Source organism: Lissotriton vulgaris, unplaced genomic scaffold (genome assembly GCF_964263255.1).
Source record: "Lissotriton vulgaris unplaced genomic scaffold, aLisVul1.2 SCAFFOLD_2061, whole genome shotgun sequence".
NCBI classification, from domain to species: domain Eukaryota; kingdom Metazoa; phylum Chordata; class Amphibia; order Caudata; family Salamandridae; genus Lissotriton; species Lissotriton vulgaris.
Window position 1 is genome coordinate 351,261 of NW_028247843.1, and position 12,217 is coordinate 363,477.

General features: G+C 44.6%; 1 protein-coding gene across 2 annotated transcripts in view; it reads right to left on the bottom strand.

Moving 5' to 3' along the window:
• Positions 1–12,217, bottom strand: part of LOC147665014 (C-type lectin domain family 2 member B-like) — a 57,607-nt gene that overhangs the window by 12,108 nt on the left and 33,282 nt on the right. For both annotated transcript variants that reach the window (XM_086949821.1, XM_086949820.1), the window contains 2 exons: positions 6,994–7,175; positions 2,926–3,029 (listed from right to left, as the gene is read on the bottom strand). In XM_086949821.1, the coding sequence (XP_086805947.1) occupies positions 2,926–3,029; positions 6,994–7,175 (286 nt within the window). The remainder of the gene's footprint in view (positions 1–2,925; positions 3,030–6,993; positions 7,176–12,217) is intronic.

A 12,217-nucleotide genomic window follows, 5' to 3' on the forward strand; every position in this document is an offset into this window, starting at 1 on the left:
TCAGCCTAGGCATACTTGCAGTGGCATTTAGGGCATTTCCTGAAGGGCATCCGTTTCATCGCCTTCAATGCCTCTCAGTTCTCAGAAGTTGATCAAGGAGATACTGCGGAGCCCCGAGATTTGGTGATGGTCTCCACAGCATTTGAGAGCTGAGGGGAAATAACCTTAGATACTGAGGAATGACTGATTTGGAAGATTTGAGTGCATTCGACGAAGCAAGGAATGTGGAACATGTCAACTCCCAAAGCCCCGCCATTACGTGCCTGGACCCGATGGCAGAGAAAACCCATCTAACAATGGAGTTGGTGCGTTCCCAACTAAGGACGGAGTCACCAAGTGTCTTCTTTGAAGAAAACCAACTTGCACCATCCAAGCCAAAGACTAGATGTCGGAAGACGGAGCAATAAACATATTGGAGAACTGCAGGCATGCAGTTACCCAAGCGCTCCAACCACGTAGACTGCACCTTGTGGGTGGTGACGTTACTGTTGTAGTTGAGGCCCATGAAGCACTTAGGACAGAGGTATTCTATTCATGGGTTACATTCCCAGCAGAAAATGAACAATCACAACTTATTCATACTTACACTGCAGGTGCAGTTCCTAATAACACAGCTTACGAAGCACTAGAAATAACACTGACGTACCAAGAACACCAAAATTGGTTTGAAGGTGCCCCACCACATACCACAGCTGAAGTTAGACTAGGTCCCCTTAGCAATAAAGGAGCAACATGGCAAGTCTTATCCGAGTACACAGCATTACTAAACATAGCAACCCTGACAACACCACAACTATGTACCTTGTACACAGGCCTAGTCAGGATATTCAGATGTTCAACACAGTTCATCATGCGAACAATGACAGTAAATTCTGCGTTGACTGCTCAAGCTGTCCAACCACAATTGGCTACACTAGTCATCAGCCCACAGACGATCAATGCAGTCAAGGGTAAAATTCCCATTAGAGGGGGGGGGGGAATTTCATTCTGGATTGCACAAAAAAACAAATCAGCTTGAAGCAGAGTTTCCCCATACGCCCCAATGAAACCTGCAAATTCCAACAAGACCTCCAAACATGCCAGCTGGTACACCCCAGAACTCAGGATCACCAAACGCAACTGCCACCAACTGGAGAAACGATGGCGCACCACTACGAACCCCGCCGACAGAGCAGCCCATCTTATCAGAGAATTGATCTGGTATGGGCAATGCCCTAGAGTGTTGCTGCGTTTACTGCAGAGATCCTCATCGAGAGAAGAGATCTGGGGGCTGCCGGGAGGTCCAGTGGAATTTGGAGACCCAAGAAGGCAAGGAACGTTGCTGGCTCTACTAATGGGGGTGAAACTCACTCCGGCCATAAGCTCAGACTTTTGTGTGTGGTCCTTAGGTGTTCGGGGGGTACTTACCACCAGATGGGATCAGCTGTCCTCTATGCCCCGGCAGTGCTTCTGGAGTGTTAGCCAACCACTCTAGGTGGTTACTTTACTGCTCAGTGAATGTCACAGTGGACAGCGGCTGGTGTGGAAACTGGGAGAGACTGCTATTCTGAGGGCTCCGTTTGGCCCTTCGGCACATTGTGATGGAAGATGGCTTACCAGGTACCTAGTTTCTGACATATGGGGCACAAACCCAGGCTGTGAGCCACTTGTTTGGGGGCTCTTGAGCCTGAGCCATTTTTGCATGAGCTCTTTTAGACCATATTAATATTTGGCGGGGGCAGACACTTGGTATCCTGGTGCTACAAATCGGCACAGTTCATGCGGTTGCATGACTTAATGTACCTCAAGACTAGATGAGAGGCCAATATTGGCAGGTCTCTGTGAGGAAAGGAATTGGCGCAAACACTGAAATGCACTTACTCCTCCACAGGCAACATTAGGTCCAAATATGCACAATTCAACTATATCCACTGCACATCCCTCACTCCTCGCAGAATCCATGTAATGGTTCAGACTAATGACCTGAGCTGCCCTGAATGAGCCCAAATTGATGGAGATTCCCAGCACATGGTTTGGAATTGCCCGATCATAACATTTCTGGTTGCAAGTACACTCTCAATCATGAGTGATTGCATACAGTGGAGGTTTGCCTCCTTGGGTTAAATAAAAAGTGGCCTGCACAAAAGGTGGGTATCAGATTCCTAGATTTGGCTCTGGGAATACCACACAGGGATATTGCCGGTCAATGAAGTCCCCAAATAGCAGATGGCGAGCCGAAGTGAGAACCTGGGTAGTGGCTGAAGGAGAGGCGCTCCGCGCGGAGGACTACAGAGGGCTCCGCAGACTAACAATCTGCAGACCTGTGCAGGGTGCAGGGAGGAGGTCTTGTGCTTCTACAAGCTAGATTAGGAATAACTAATTTAAAGTTGAATAAGCAGCTCTTTGCTCCACCGCAGCATTCCATGGGGAACCGTGGCAATGCTGGGGTGGGGCATAGGCGAAGGCTTGGATTGGCTGGGAGATGGAGACAGCCCTCGGAGACACCGTCCACTTCTACCCCAGCTCATCTGACATACACCCTGCCTAAAGACGCCCTGGACTGCTGGAGTAGAAAACTAGACAGGCCTGCAAAGAGAGACAATATACATGACACTGGGCAAAGTTAAGTTATGAGTTGTAATGCTGCTGATACTAATCAGTATGTGGTTTAGACAGGATAGGCGAGGGAGATTCTGCGGGGTGAGATGGCTTGCACACACAGACAAACGCGACTATATGACAAAAAACTTGCATCAACAGCATCGATGACCAAGCCATGAGACATTGCTGAACTAAGCAACACACTCACTGCTAGTTGTGAAACGTACACTATGTACCTCTGAAATGCATGGGCCATTTTATACTTTAAACTAAAAAAAAATATATATATAAAAAAATACAACTTCCAGCTGTGGCTATTGTTTTTCACACATCAAAGAAACTTACAATGTCCCGGTGTAGCTTTCTCCGTTCACCCAGGAAAGCGCGTCTCCCCTCTTGCGAAGTCCAATCCAATAGGTCTGAGTATCAATGCGGCTTAACAAGAAATTCTAAACAAAACCAAACAGAAAGAGAAAATCAAAAATAATTTTGACTAAACTGCAAAATATGTATTGTTAGGGTTTACCCATTTCAAGTCGGTACTTTGATGTGTTAATTCTGAGTTTTCTGGTTTTGTCTAAAACACTAAAGTTAGATAGAAAGTTAAAGTTCACCAGATTCAGAACCACAAGGACAAGTTTAGATCAACAGCAGGTGTCCCAAAAAACTGTCATCCAACTATCCTGACTGTCTGTGGTGGGGAGGGGACCAGCTCAACAGTTCATCTTTTAAACAAAATGGAACATTTTTAATAAAGAACATTACATATTCTGCGCTCAAGGTTTACACAGATGTAACATTTAAGCAATACGCTTAAACTGTTGCCGCATTGAAAAATTCACAACCATGTTTTACAGCACTGGATGTAAGACGCGTCTTGAAAATTGACCAAGAAAGAGCGAAGAGTTTGGCATTGTGTGATTACAGAGAGACACTAATATCGCTTAGCTGCCATCACCAGGCGTTTCTGTACAACAGCCTGTGTTTGTGGCCCTTGTCGGCTATGTCCCATAGCATGCAACAAGTCTGTCGAAGCGGACTGTGGCCAGGGCGAGCACCGTCTTGTGGTTCAAAGGGAAGAAAGTGCCCTCCGGATAAAGGTCTCCCAAAGTGTATATGTTTTTCTTGTACCAAAAATGCAAACCCTGGACTGTGTGTAATGGCTCAGCTGTCCGGGCAGCCCTTGAAGCAGGATCCCAGGGGCATGTGTGATTATATGTTACATGCGTTGGTGAACTCACTGTATACATGGGTTGGCTATGATTCTACTTTCAGGCATGTGGTGAATAATTTGATCCCGGGAAGAAACAATTGGAGCAGTTCCAATGGTGTTACTAGGCCCTGACCTGAGCCAGTGTCGCAGAACATTTCATATAGTACATAACATTCATACAAATCAAAAAAACAAATACATGATAGCATTTACAGAATGTTAAATTGAAATCAAAGTAAACCCTTAAGAAAAGTTCGTTTCAGTGTAAAAGTGAAGAAAACAAGGTCCAGGTATGACAGACATGGATGTAACTGGGTAATCAGTCGTCTATTCTTTAAGATGGGCATCAGCTAAAAAAAGTCCCTGTGTTAGTTACCTTACCTGGGAAGAAGCCCTTTAAACTAACTACCGCTTTCTGAAATTCACAGAGCGAAAACCTCCCTATATAACCCCAAAGGCAGATGTGACAGCCCAGGAGGAGTTGACAGACAGACTTCACAGCAGGACTTGGAAAACTGTGCCTCCGGGGTCCACAGCCAGCCTGTCTTCAGGCCTAGCAACCTCCACATCCTGATGTGCTTCTGTAGGTGCCCCACAATCTGCAAATGGCATTTGATGAAAGAGCTAAAAGGTGTACTGGAAAGGCCTGCACCCACAGGGCACCCAAACTGCTTATTGGCATGGCTCCCGCCCCCTCACACCATGTCCTGGAGCAACTGCTGCTTGGTGGGAGACTATGGGGGGGGGAGGGGTGAAAGCATTTTTAGCTGCTGCAATCTGTAACCTATAAACATGACACAATCCTCAATAACCTGTGTCTACGCCTTCTGTAGATGGTGTGTGGTGTCCTTGTGTGTGATGTTGCATCTACCTGGCCGGATTGGGACCAGACAGCCATCTGCAAGTTGACCAGCACTAGGACACACTGCAGATCAGACAAGCTACAAGCCCATGTGATCCCCAAGTCCCTACTCAGAAACTGTGGCCATCTGTTGTCTGGGTGAGAATCACCACTGCTAGCCGGGTACAGCGCGCTTCCCTCCTCTGAAAGCCACCCTTCTCCTGCCCCTGCCTTGAGCTATGCTGACTGCCGCCAAGTGATCAGGCAAACCCGGCTCAGGCCAGGAGAAGCTGAAGCTTAGATGGAGACTGGTTGAGCGCTGGTGCCCACAGAAAGACAAGCACTGCCCCACTCAGAGTTGTTGCTGTCTGCAGTATTATCCCATTTGCATTCTTGTGATGGCTTCTGAAAAAAGAAATCAGTAACAAAACCAAGTCTCTGGACCTCTGTTGGATCTGTGATGCCTCACCATGCCACATTCCAATGGCTCCTGAAATCAGTAACATTGCAATGCTAATCTATTTGTCTCATCTACATGGCACTACATGGCTGTTTGTCAGGATACCTTTAATGAGCTGTATGTTCACCATCACCAATCTCAGGTCTTTAGCTATCAAACCATAGCCTCCTCTCAAGACAGCTGGCCAGATGTGAGAACTCTGGGGCAAGCCCTCTCCACACTCTGGGCTTCTCCTGGTGGGGCGCCCTTCCTCTCTAGCCAACACTTGACGAGGATTTCCTCTGATTTAGAAAGAACTTGAAAATGCAGGTTGGCTTTTATCATGTATAGGGGAGAGCATTTTCTGATCCACCTGTACAGCTGTATGGTCAGATTAGAGCTGCACTTTTCAGCTGCCCACAGCTCTGCGGCATCAGAGACAGGTCTCCGGTGTCTCTGAGCTTGGAATTATCTGCTCCAGGTTTGTAGACCGGATCATTCCTGGCCTGGAGTTGTTTGGATTTGTGGGTGGTGGGATTTCATGTAGAGTTATTGCTCCAGGTGAAATCTCATCACTCGTAAAGAGGGTCTACAAGGCAACTACAGGGTGACGAGCAGCACCCTGGAAAAAAGATAAGTATGTAAAGATAAATAAAATCATGAACAAGGAACACTGGCTGCTCCCTACATATCAAAAATATGCTAAAAAATGCACAAATTACAGTAAATCCCAGAACCCATTGAAAGTGGAATTTCATTCCGGTCACGTTAACTGTTCTAATGTGCTGTAAAACTTATCTATGGAGAGAAAGATCAAAATCCCATTTGAACCCTGCTGAGGTTTACATCACGCTATTGATCCACGATGCAACATCACCACCAAATGTACTAAACAATTTCCTTTGAATAAGCCTTAGATTTTTCCATTGTTCCCCTTTGTTTGGAAATTAAAACATTGTTGCTCGCCTTGTGACCATCAGAAATGGTGCCCATGATCAAATGCCAAGATTGTCTACCACCTACGTTCACCTCAGGCACTGCCTCAATTGTGGAACAAAATATGGCTTCTTCGGTCCTCCCTCTGCCTGCTCATTCTGTTAAATACTGCCAAGTGCCAAGACGACCATGAATAATAGGGTTAAACTGTAATCATGCTGAACCGCGCACGGCTGTGCGGATGCACCATGCAGTTTGTAGATGTACAGATGAGCGTGGTGACCACTCATGAGATGAATGCCTCCATCCTCTCACAAGTGAGGTAGGCTCTGAGGGTACACATGGAAGACAGGGCAGTGCCTAGTGGTACCTGGGTATAAACTCAATGTATGGGTTTGACATCAATGATTATGCATTAGTCAACCATGGCCCTGCTCTTGCCATCTTGGGGTTGTCAAGGGTGCTTTCTGATAACCTCCTGGCAGATTTACATTCTGCATCAGATTTTAGTAGATGTTCAAACTGCTGCATGTACCTTATTGAGATTTGAGCCAGCCAGAGCAGATACACCCCTAATTTGTGTGGGACACTCCAAAAGGCATATTAACTAAAACCTCCTTTGCAATAGAGTTATGTACAACCAGACTGACAGACCAGTACCCTAAAAGGCACAGGGGTTGTTGACAATCTAACTAGACAGACAGGCCAACGAATCTCATATGAGAGGGTGGAGCAGATACAAACAACAAGTTAGGCGAGAAAGTGGAGGGAAATTGGTAGGATGTATTGAATTGGCAGGATGAGTGAGAAGACAACAAGCAGGTTAAAATTATTCATCACACAAAGAAGTGGGTACAAAAAAGAAGATCTGAAAATCAGGTACTCAAGAGATCTGAGGAGTACACACTTCAGAGGGGAAGAGGGTCGCTTAAAGAAACTATCAACATGAAGATAAAATGTGATAATCTTGCATAGTATACTCACCAAGGTCTCTTCATTGGGGATGACAGCAAGAGAAGCATCGTGTGATGAGCAGTCGGCGTCGCAGGCACCCCACGGCTTTGCAACATCAGAGAAGAAGAAGCAGGTCTTTCTGGAGTACATCCAACCCTCAGGACATGGCTCCAGGTGAAGGGAAGCATCAAGGACTGATGTATGTGAGACAACTAAAGAATGGAAGTCAAAAAACATCTAAGAATACCAATCACGCAGGAACCGTCGTTCTGCCATCAAAAGGAAAGAGGATGCTACATGCATGGGACAGCAAGAGAGCAGGGTATGTGCATTGTCCCAGAGGAAAGAAAAAGAAGAAGAGATATCGGAAAATAAGTACTTTTGCTTCCCTAAGGAAGAATGGCATAGGTGAAGCTCCTCATCATTATTTATTCCAGGTGGATGTGCAGACACCAAATGTTAGCCTACATTATGACACTGCATGAAGAGCTACAGAACTGGGCACATCACATAGCACAAGCACTCTGGCAAGCCAAAGACCTTGACCCATGCACCCTGACCCAGAGTGAAGCAATCTGGGAGGCCCTACCCAGAAGAAGACCACAACTGCCTGAGGAACAGGGTGTCCAGGCTGTTGGTCAAACAATGGTCACAGTCGTATATTATCCTAAAAGCCAACATTTTTCTTAGGTAAACTGGGAATAGGGATTAGTGTCATTCCATAGCCAACAAATCCTCACATTAGCAATTCACCTTTCCCCTGGAATGTCAGAGATAAAACTATTTTATAGGACACTCCTCCCCACCACAGACATAAAATTCTGGGCAAACCTGGAGCCAAACCTTGGCGCAGGAACTAAGGAGGGCTTCTAACCACAGTTGCCTACTTATGACACTGAAACAATTTTTTTTATGTTTCTGGTCATAGTCAGGTTTAGGTTTAATGGTAAGAACAAGAGGAACTAGTGATATTTGCTCCACTATCTCCTCTGATCACATACACATGCAAGTAAGTTAATTATCCAGGACACACAGAAGCGGCTTTACTGGAAACTAACAGACAACTGTTTAACCCGTGTTTCCTAAGAGAACGTTGGTGTCCAGTGCAATACAGTTCAGTAATTAACTTGCCTCACGTTAACAGAACCACAATATAAAGGCGCTATATTTCTCAAGACTCGCCAAGGTGGAGCCCACTATCTCATAAAAGCAGTTTAATCTCCCAACTGCTGCCGAAGACCTCCTATTACAATCCTGAAACTGCAGAGGGCTTTCAATGTTTTATTAATGAGCACCCAAAAACATGCCGATAATCAACAAAGGAAAAACAAAACCATTAAACGTTTCTTTGGGTCATATGCTGAAGTGTGTACACAGCTACACATACCTTGGTATTAGCTTTGAATATATGTTCATGGATAGAACACATCAGTAAGGATTCTAGAGGTTGTAAATGTGCGAAGAATAGTTTAGTCACAACAACTATGATGACCCTTCTGTGTGTTTGTGCACCAAAAACGTTATCTAAAATTTGACTTAAGTGCGGGGTGATGTTTCTTAATTAAGGCCTAGATTACAATAACCTCCATAATGCCTACACCATGCATTCCACTGTTTGGACGGTTATTGCTATTACGCGAATATTGGTAAAATCGGGCAATCAGATATTTTATCTGGTAAGTTTGGCGGGTGAAACCCCCTGAAATTTCTACAGTGAAAAAAGACCTAGTCATGTGGATTGTGGTGCAGTGAACACTAAATCTCCAGGTTAAAACTAATTTTGAGGGCAAACCTCATTAGTGCCATTACTGATTGCATCCGATAAAGTTACTAATCCCATCTGATAAATAATTATACAATTACATAGAATTTGTAATTAAGTCCTGGATGCCAAATTTACAAATGTATGTGTGCACAAAAGTTCAATTTAGAAGTAAAGTCAATTTACAAGGTAAAATGTTGATAAAGATTAACATGTCAAGGTTCATGAACCTCTACGTTTGTAAATTGAATTTCTGACAAATTCCTCAATTATATATTTAGAACTGGGTGCTGCCTGAACGCCATTCCACTAAGGTATAAATGTGCTACCTTGTGGGTGCTCACATATCCCCTGTGTTAGAAAATGGGTTATTACCTGAGGGGGATGAGTGTCTCTCCCATGTAATAAGTCCAACATCTTGTCATTTCCAACATACACAGTTTCATATCTAAACCTGGTCTCACCCCCTGGGAGCTTGACGCAGCACAGAGCGCCTATACTTAAGGAAAACTATACAAAGTGGTTAGCAGTAACAATTAAAATGTCAAATCAAATATTCAAAACATAGAAAAATTGCAACAGGAAAAGGGACACCAAAATAACTAAAATCCAATAAGGGGAACCAGGAATAAGACTTTTTCAAGTTTTTTAAAGGGAAAACAGCATCAAGAAAAATAAGAAGTCACTGTCCGCAGTTGGCGGGGATCTAGGTGAGATCTCAGGCTGACCTCAACTGTTGGATACACCAAACGTCATCTTGGTCAATGTTTTTATGTTCTGATTTAAGGCTCAATTTAGAGTTTGGAGAATTGGTGCTCCATCTCAAAACTGAAGGTCGGCTCACCTCATTTAGAATCTGGAGGACCTTCAGCATGTTGATGGTGGAGGCCACCCAGTCTTTGCCATCAATATGCACCTCTGACACCCCACAAGAGTGAGGGCAGTTAAAGTTTTTCCAATTTGTCCCTATTTAGAGTGGGCGAACATATAGCTAGTTTTCAGTATGTGTGTTGGCAGTAATGGTCTGCAAAAAAACTGCAAAATAACCCCCACATCATGGTGAAAACTTCCATGGCAAGTAAGTCACTGCTTTTTTATTTTCAAAAAACAATACACCACTTTGGAATTTTGTTTTTGTAAAAATGAAAAAACATTGGAAGTATGACACATGGCTCTTTTATGGTCCATTTCAATGCACTGACAGGAACTGCCATGACGGCGGTTCCTGCCAATGCAAGACATGTCAGCTGGGCCCACAGACATCTCTAAATTTGGAGGGCGGGTCCTCCCTCAGTGCGATTGAGTACATTACTCCATTACCCTGACAGAGTAAATCCAGTCTGCCAAAGTCTAAACCAGGCCCTTAGCATTTTCTACTTCAAAATCCTCCAATGGGGCGAGGTTGTCCTATCAAAGTCAGATAGCTGCTGAATGAGGTCTCGCTCAGGTCACTGGTTTTGGTCGGAAAAGCTTTGAGTGAGACAATTCAGATCTGACACCCGTTGTAGTCCTCTCACAACTCGGATACTTTTCACACCTTGTCCCGGTCAAGATTTCTACCTTTCGACTCAGCCTTTTTATGGAGCTCAAAATTCTACAGCCGGGCAAACCTAAAGCTGTACCTGATGAAGTCCCCTCTAAGGTGATACCTTTGCTCGAAGTTCCACCGAAGCTCTGTTCATCTCCCAACCGATTTAACTGTGCAATTTAGGCACCTACTACCCTATACTTGGATGGGTTTCCTGATGAAGGCGCTTACCCACCGAAACGCGTAGATAGAAGCAGGGCCGGACTGGGAACTGAAAGCAGCCCTGGCAAGTTTTGCCAGACCAGCCCCCGTCCATCGCGTAGCGAGCGAGCGAACCCGACCACTACTAGAGGAGGTTTGGGGGAGGGTCCTCTCCCCAAGAAATTTTTTGGAAAAGACAGACCAAAATGGTGAGTTTTATAGCACATTTTTCATTACATATTGAATTGTACCAACAGGAGTAGTGAACCAAAGAGAGGGGGAGATAGTGAAAGAGGGATAGGGAGAGAGAGAGAGAGGGAGAGGGAGGGAGGGAGAGAGGGAGAGGGGGATAGAGAGAGAGAGGGGAGTGAGGGAGAGAGAGAGGAAGAGAAATACACGGATAGAAAAGAGGGAAGGAGGGAGGGATAAAGAGAGAGGGAGAGAGAGAGAAAAGGATGGAGTGAGAGAGGAAGCGAGAGAGATATGGGGATAGATAGAGAGAGGGAGAGGTGGGATCGAGAGAGAGCGAGAGAGGGATAGGTATAGGGAGATTGAGAGCGAGAGAGGGATAAATAGAGAGCAGGTGAGAGGGAGCGAGAGAGAGAGGGATAGAGAAATAGAGAGGGAGAGGGATAGAGAGAGGGAGGGAGAGAGAGGGAGGGAGAGAGAAAAAGGGCGAGAGAAAGAAAGGGAGGGAGAGAGGGGGGAGAGAGAATGGCAGAGCGTGAGAGGGATAGAGAACGAGAGGGGGAGAGATGGAAGGAAAGAGGGAGAGAGAGAGAGATGGAGAGAGAGAGAGAGAGAAGGGGGAGAGATGGAAGGAGAGGGAGAGAGATAGAGGTAGAGAGAGAGAGGCAGAGAGAGAAAGAGGTATATATATATATAGATTTTTTGATTGTGTTTCAAATTCGTGACCAATATAGAGACGTTGAATGTCCTTGGATATACGAATCATGACGATTATTTATCATTCACCTCACTTTTTGTCACTATGGTAGAGATATTGTATTATGTCTCATTTTAGTTGAGGTCAGGTTGAAAGATGTAATTGCATCTTTCCACTATTTTTAATACATTTAACACGTAACACATCATTTGCACAGGGTATTATGTTTTGTAGAGAAATCTGGGAAGCAGCTTCATTATGCACTTATTCTTTTGTATATCCCCTTTTTTTCACTGAAGTCACAATTCAGAGAATAGCTATGTGCATTCATGCAGTTGAAATTGTATTATTGCACTTTTTTAAGTGTATGTGGATTTAACCAGGAATGTTTGGCGAAATGCTAAAAATGAAATTTGCGTTTTTGAAATTATTTAAATTGTAATTTCATTCTAAACTTCTATGACGCTTCAATACTGCTAATGAAATTTCCGATGTATATACCGATGTATTTGGAAAAACAGTGTCATGTAGTCTTTTCGCTATGTCCATCGTTTTGTTCTCTGAACATGTGACCCCGGTGGGAAGGGCGTTTTATTTAAAAATGGCTTTAATCACATACAGCCTTTATGTGAACAAGGGCGCCTGAGCCCGAAACGCGTCATCTGTCGACTGCTGTTTGGTTACAATTAAACATCTTGCCTGAGATCAGAAGTGGTTCGTGTCTCTTTCTTCGCCGCCGAGGCTTTCTGGTGGAAGTGGAAGGAGAAACCTGTTCGTAATATATATAAATATATATATAGAGAGAGAAATGAGAGAGAGGGAAGGAGAGAGAGAGGTAGAGAGAAGGAGCGAGAGAAGGAGAGAGAGGTATAGAGAG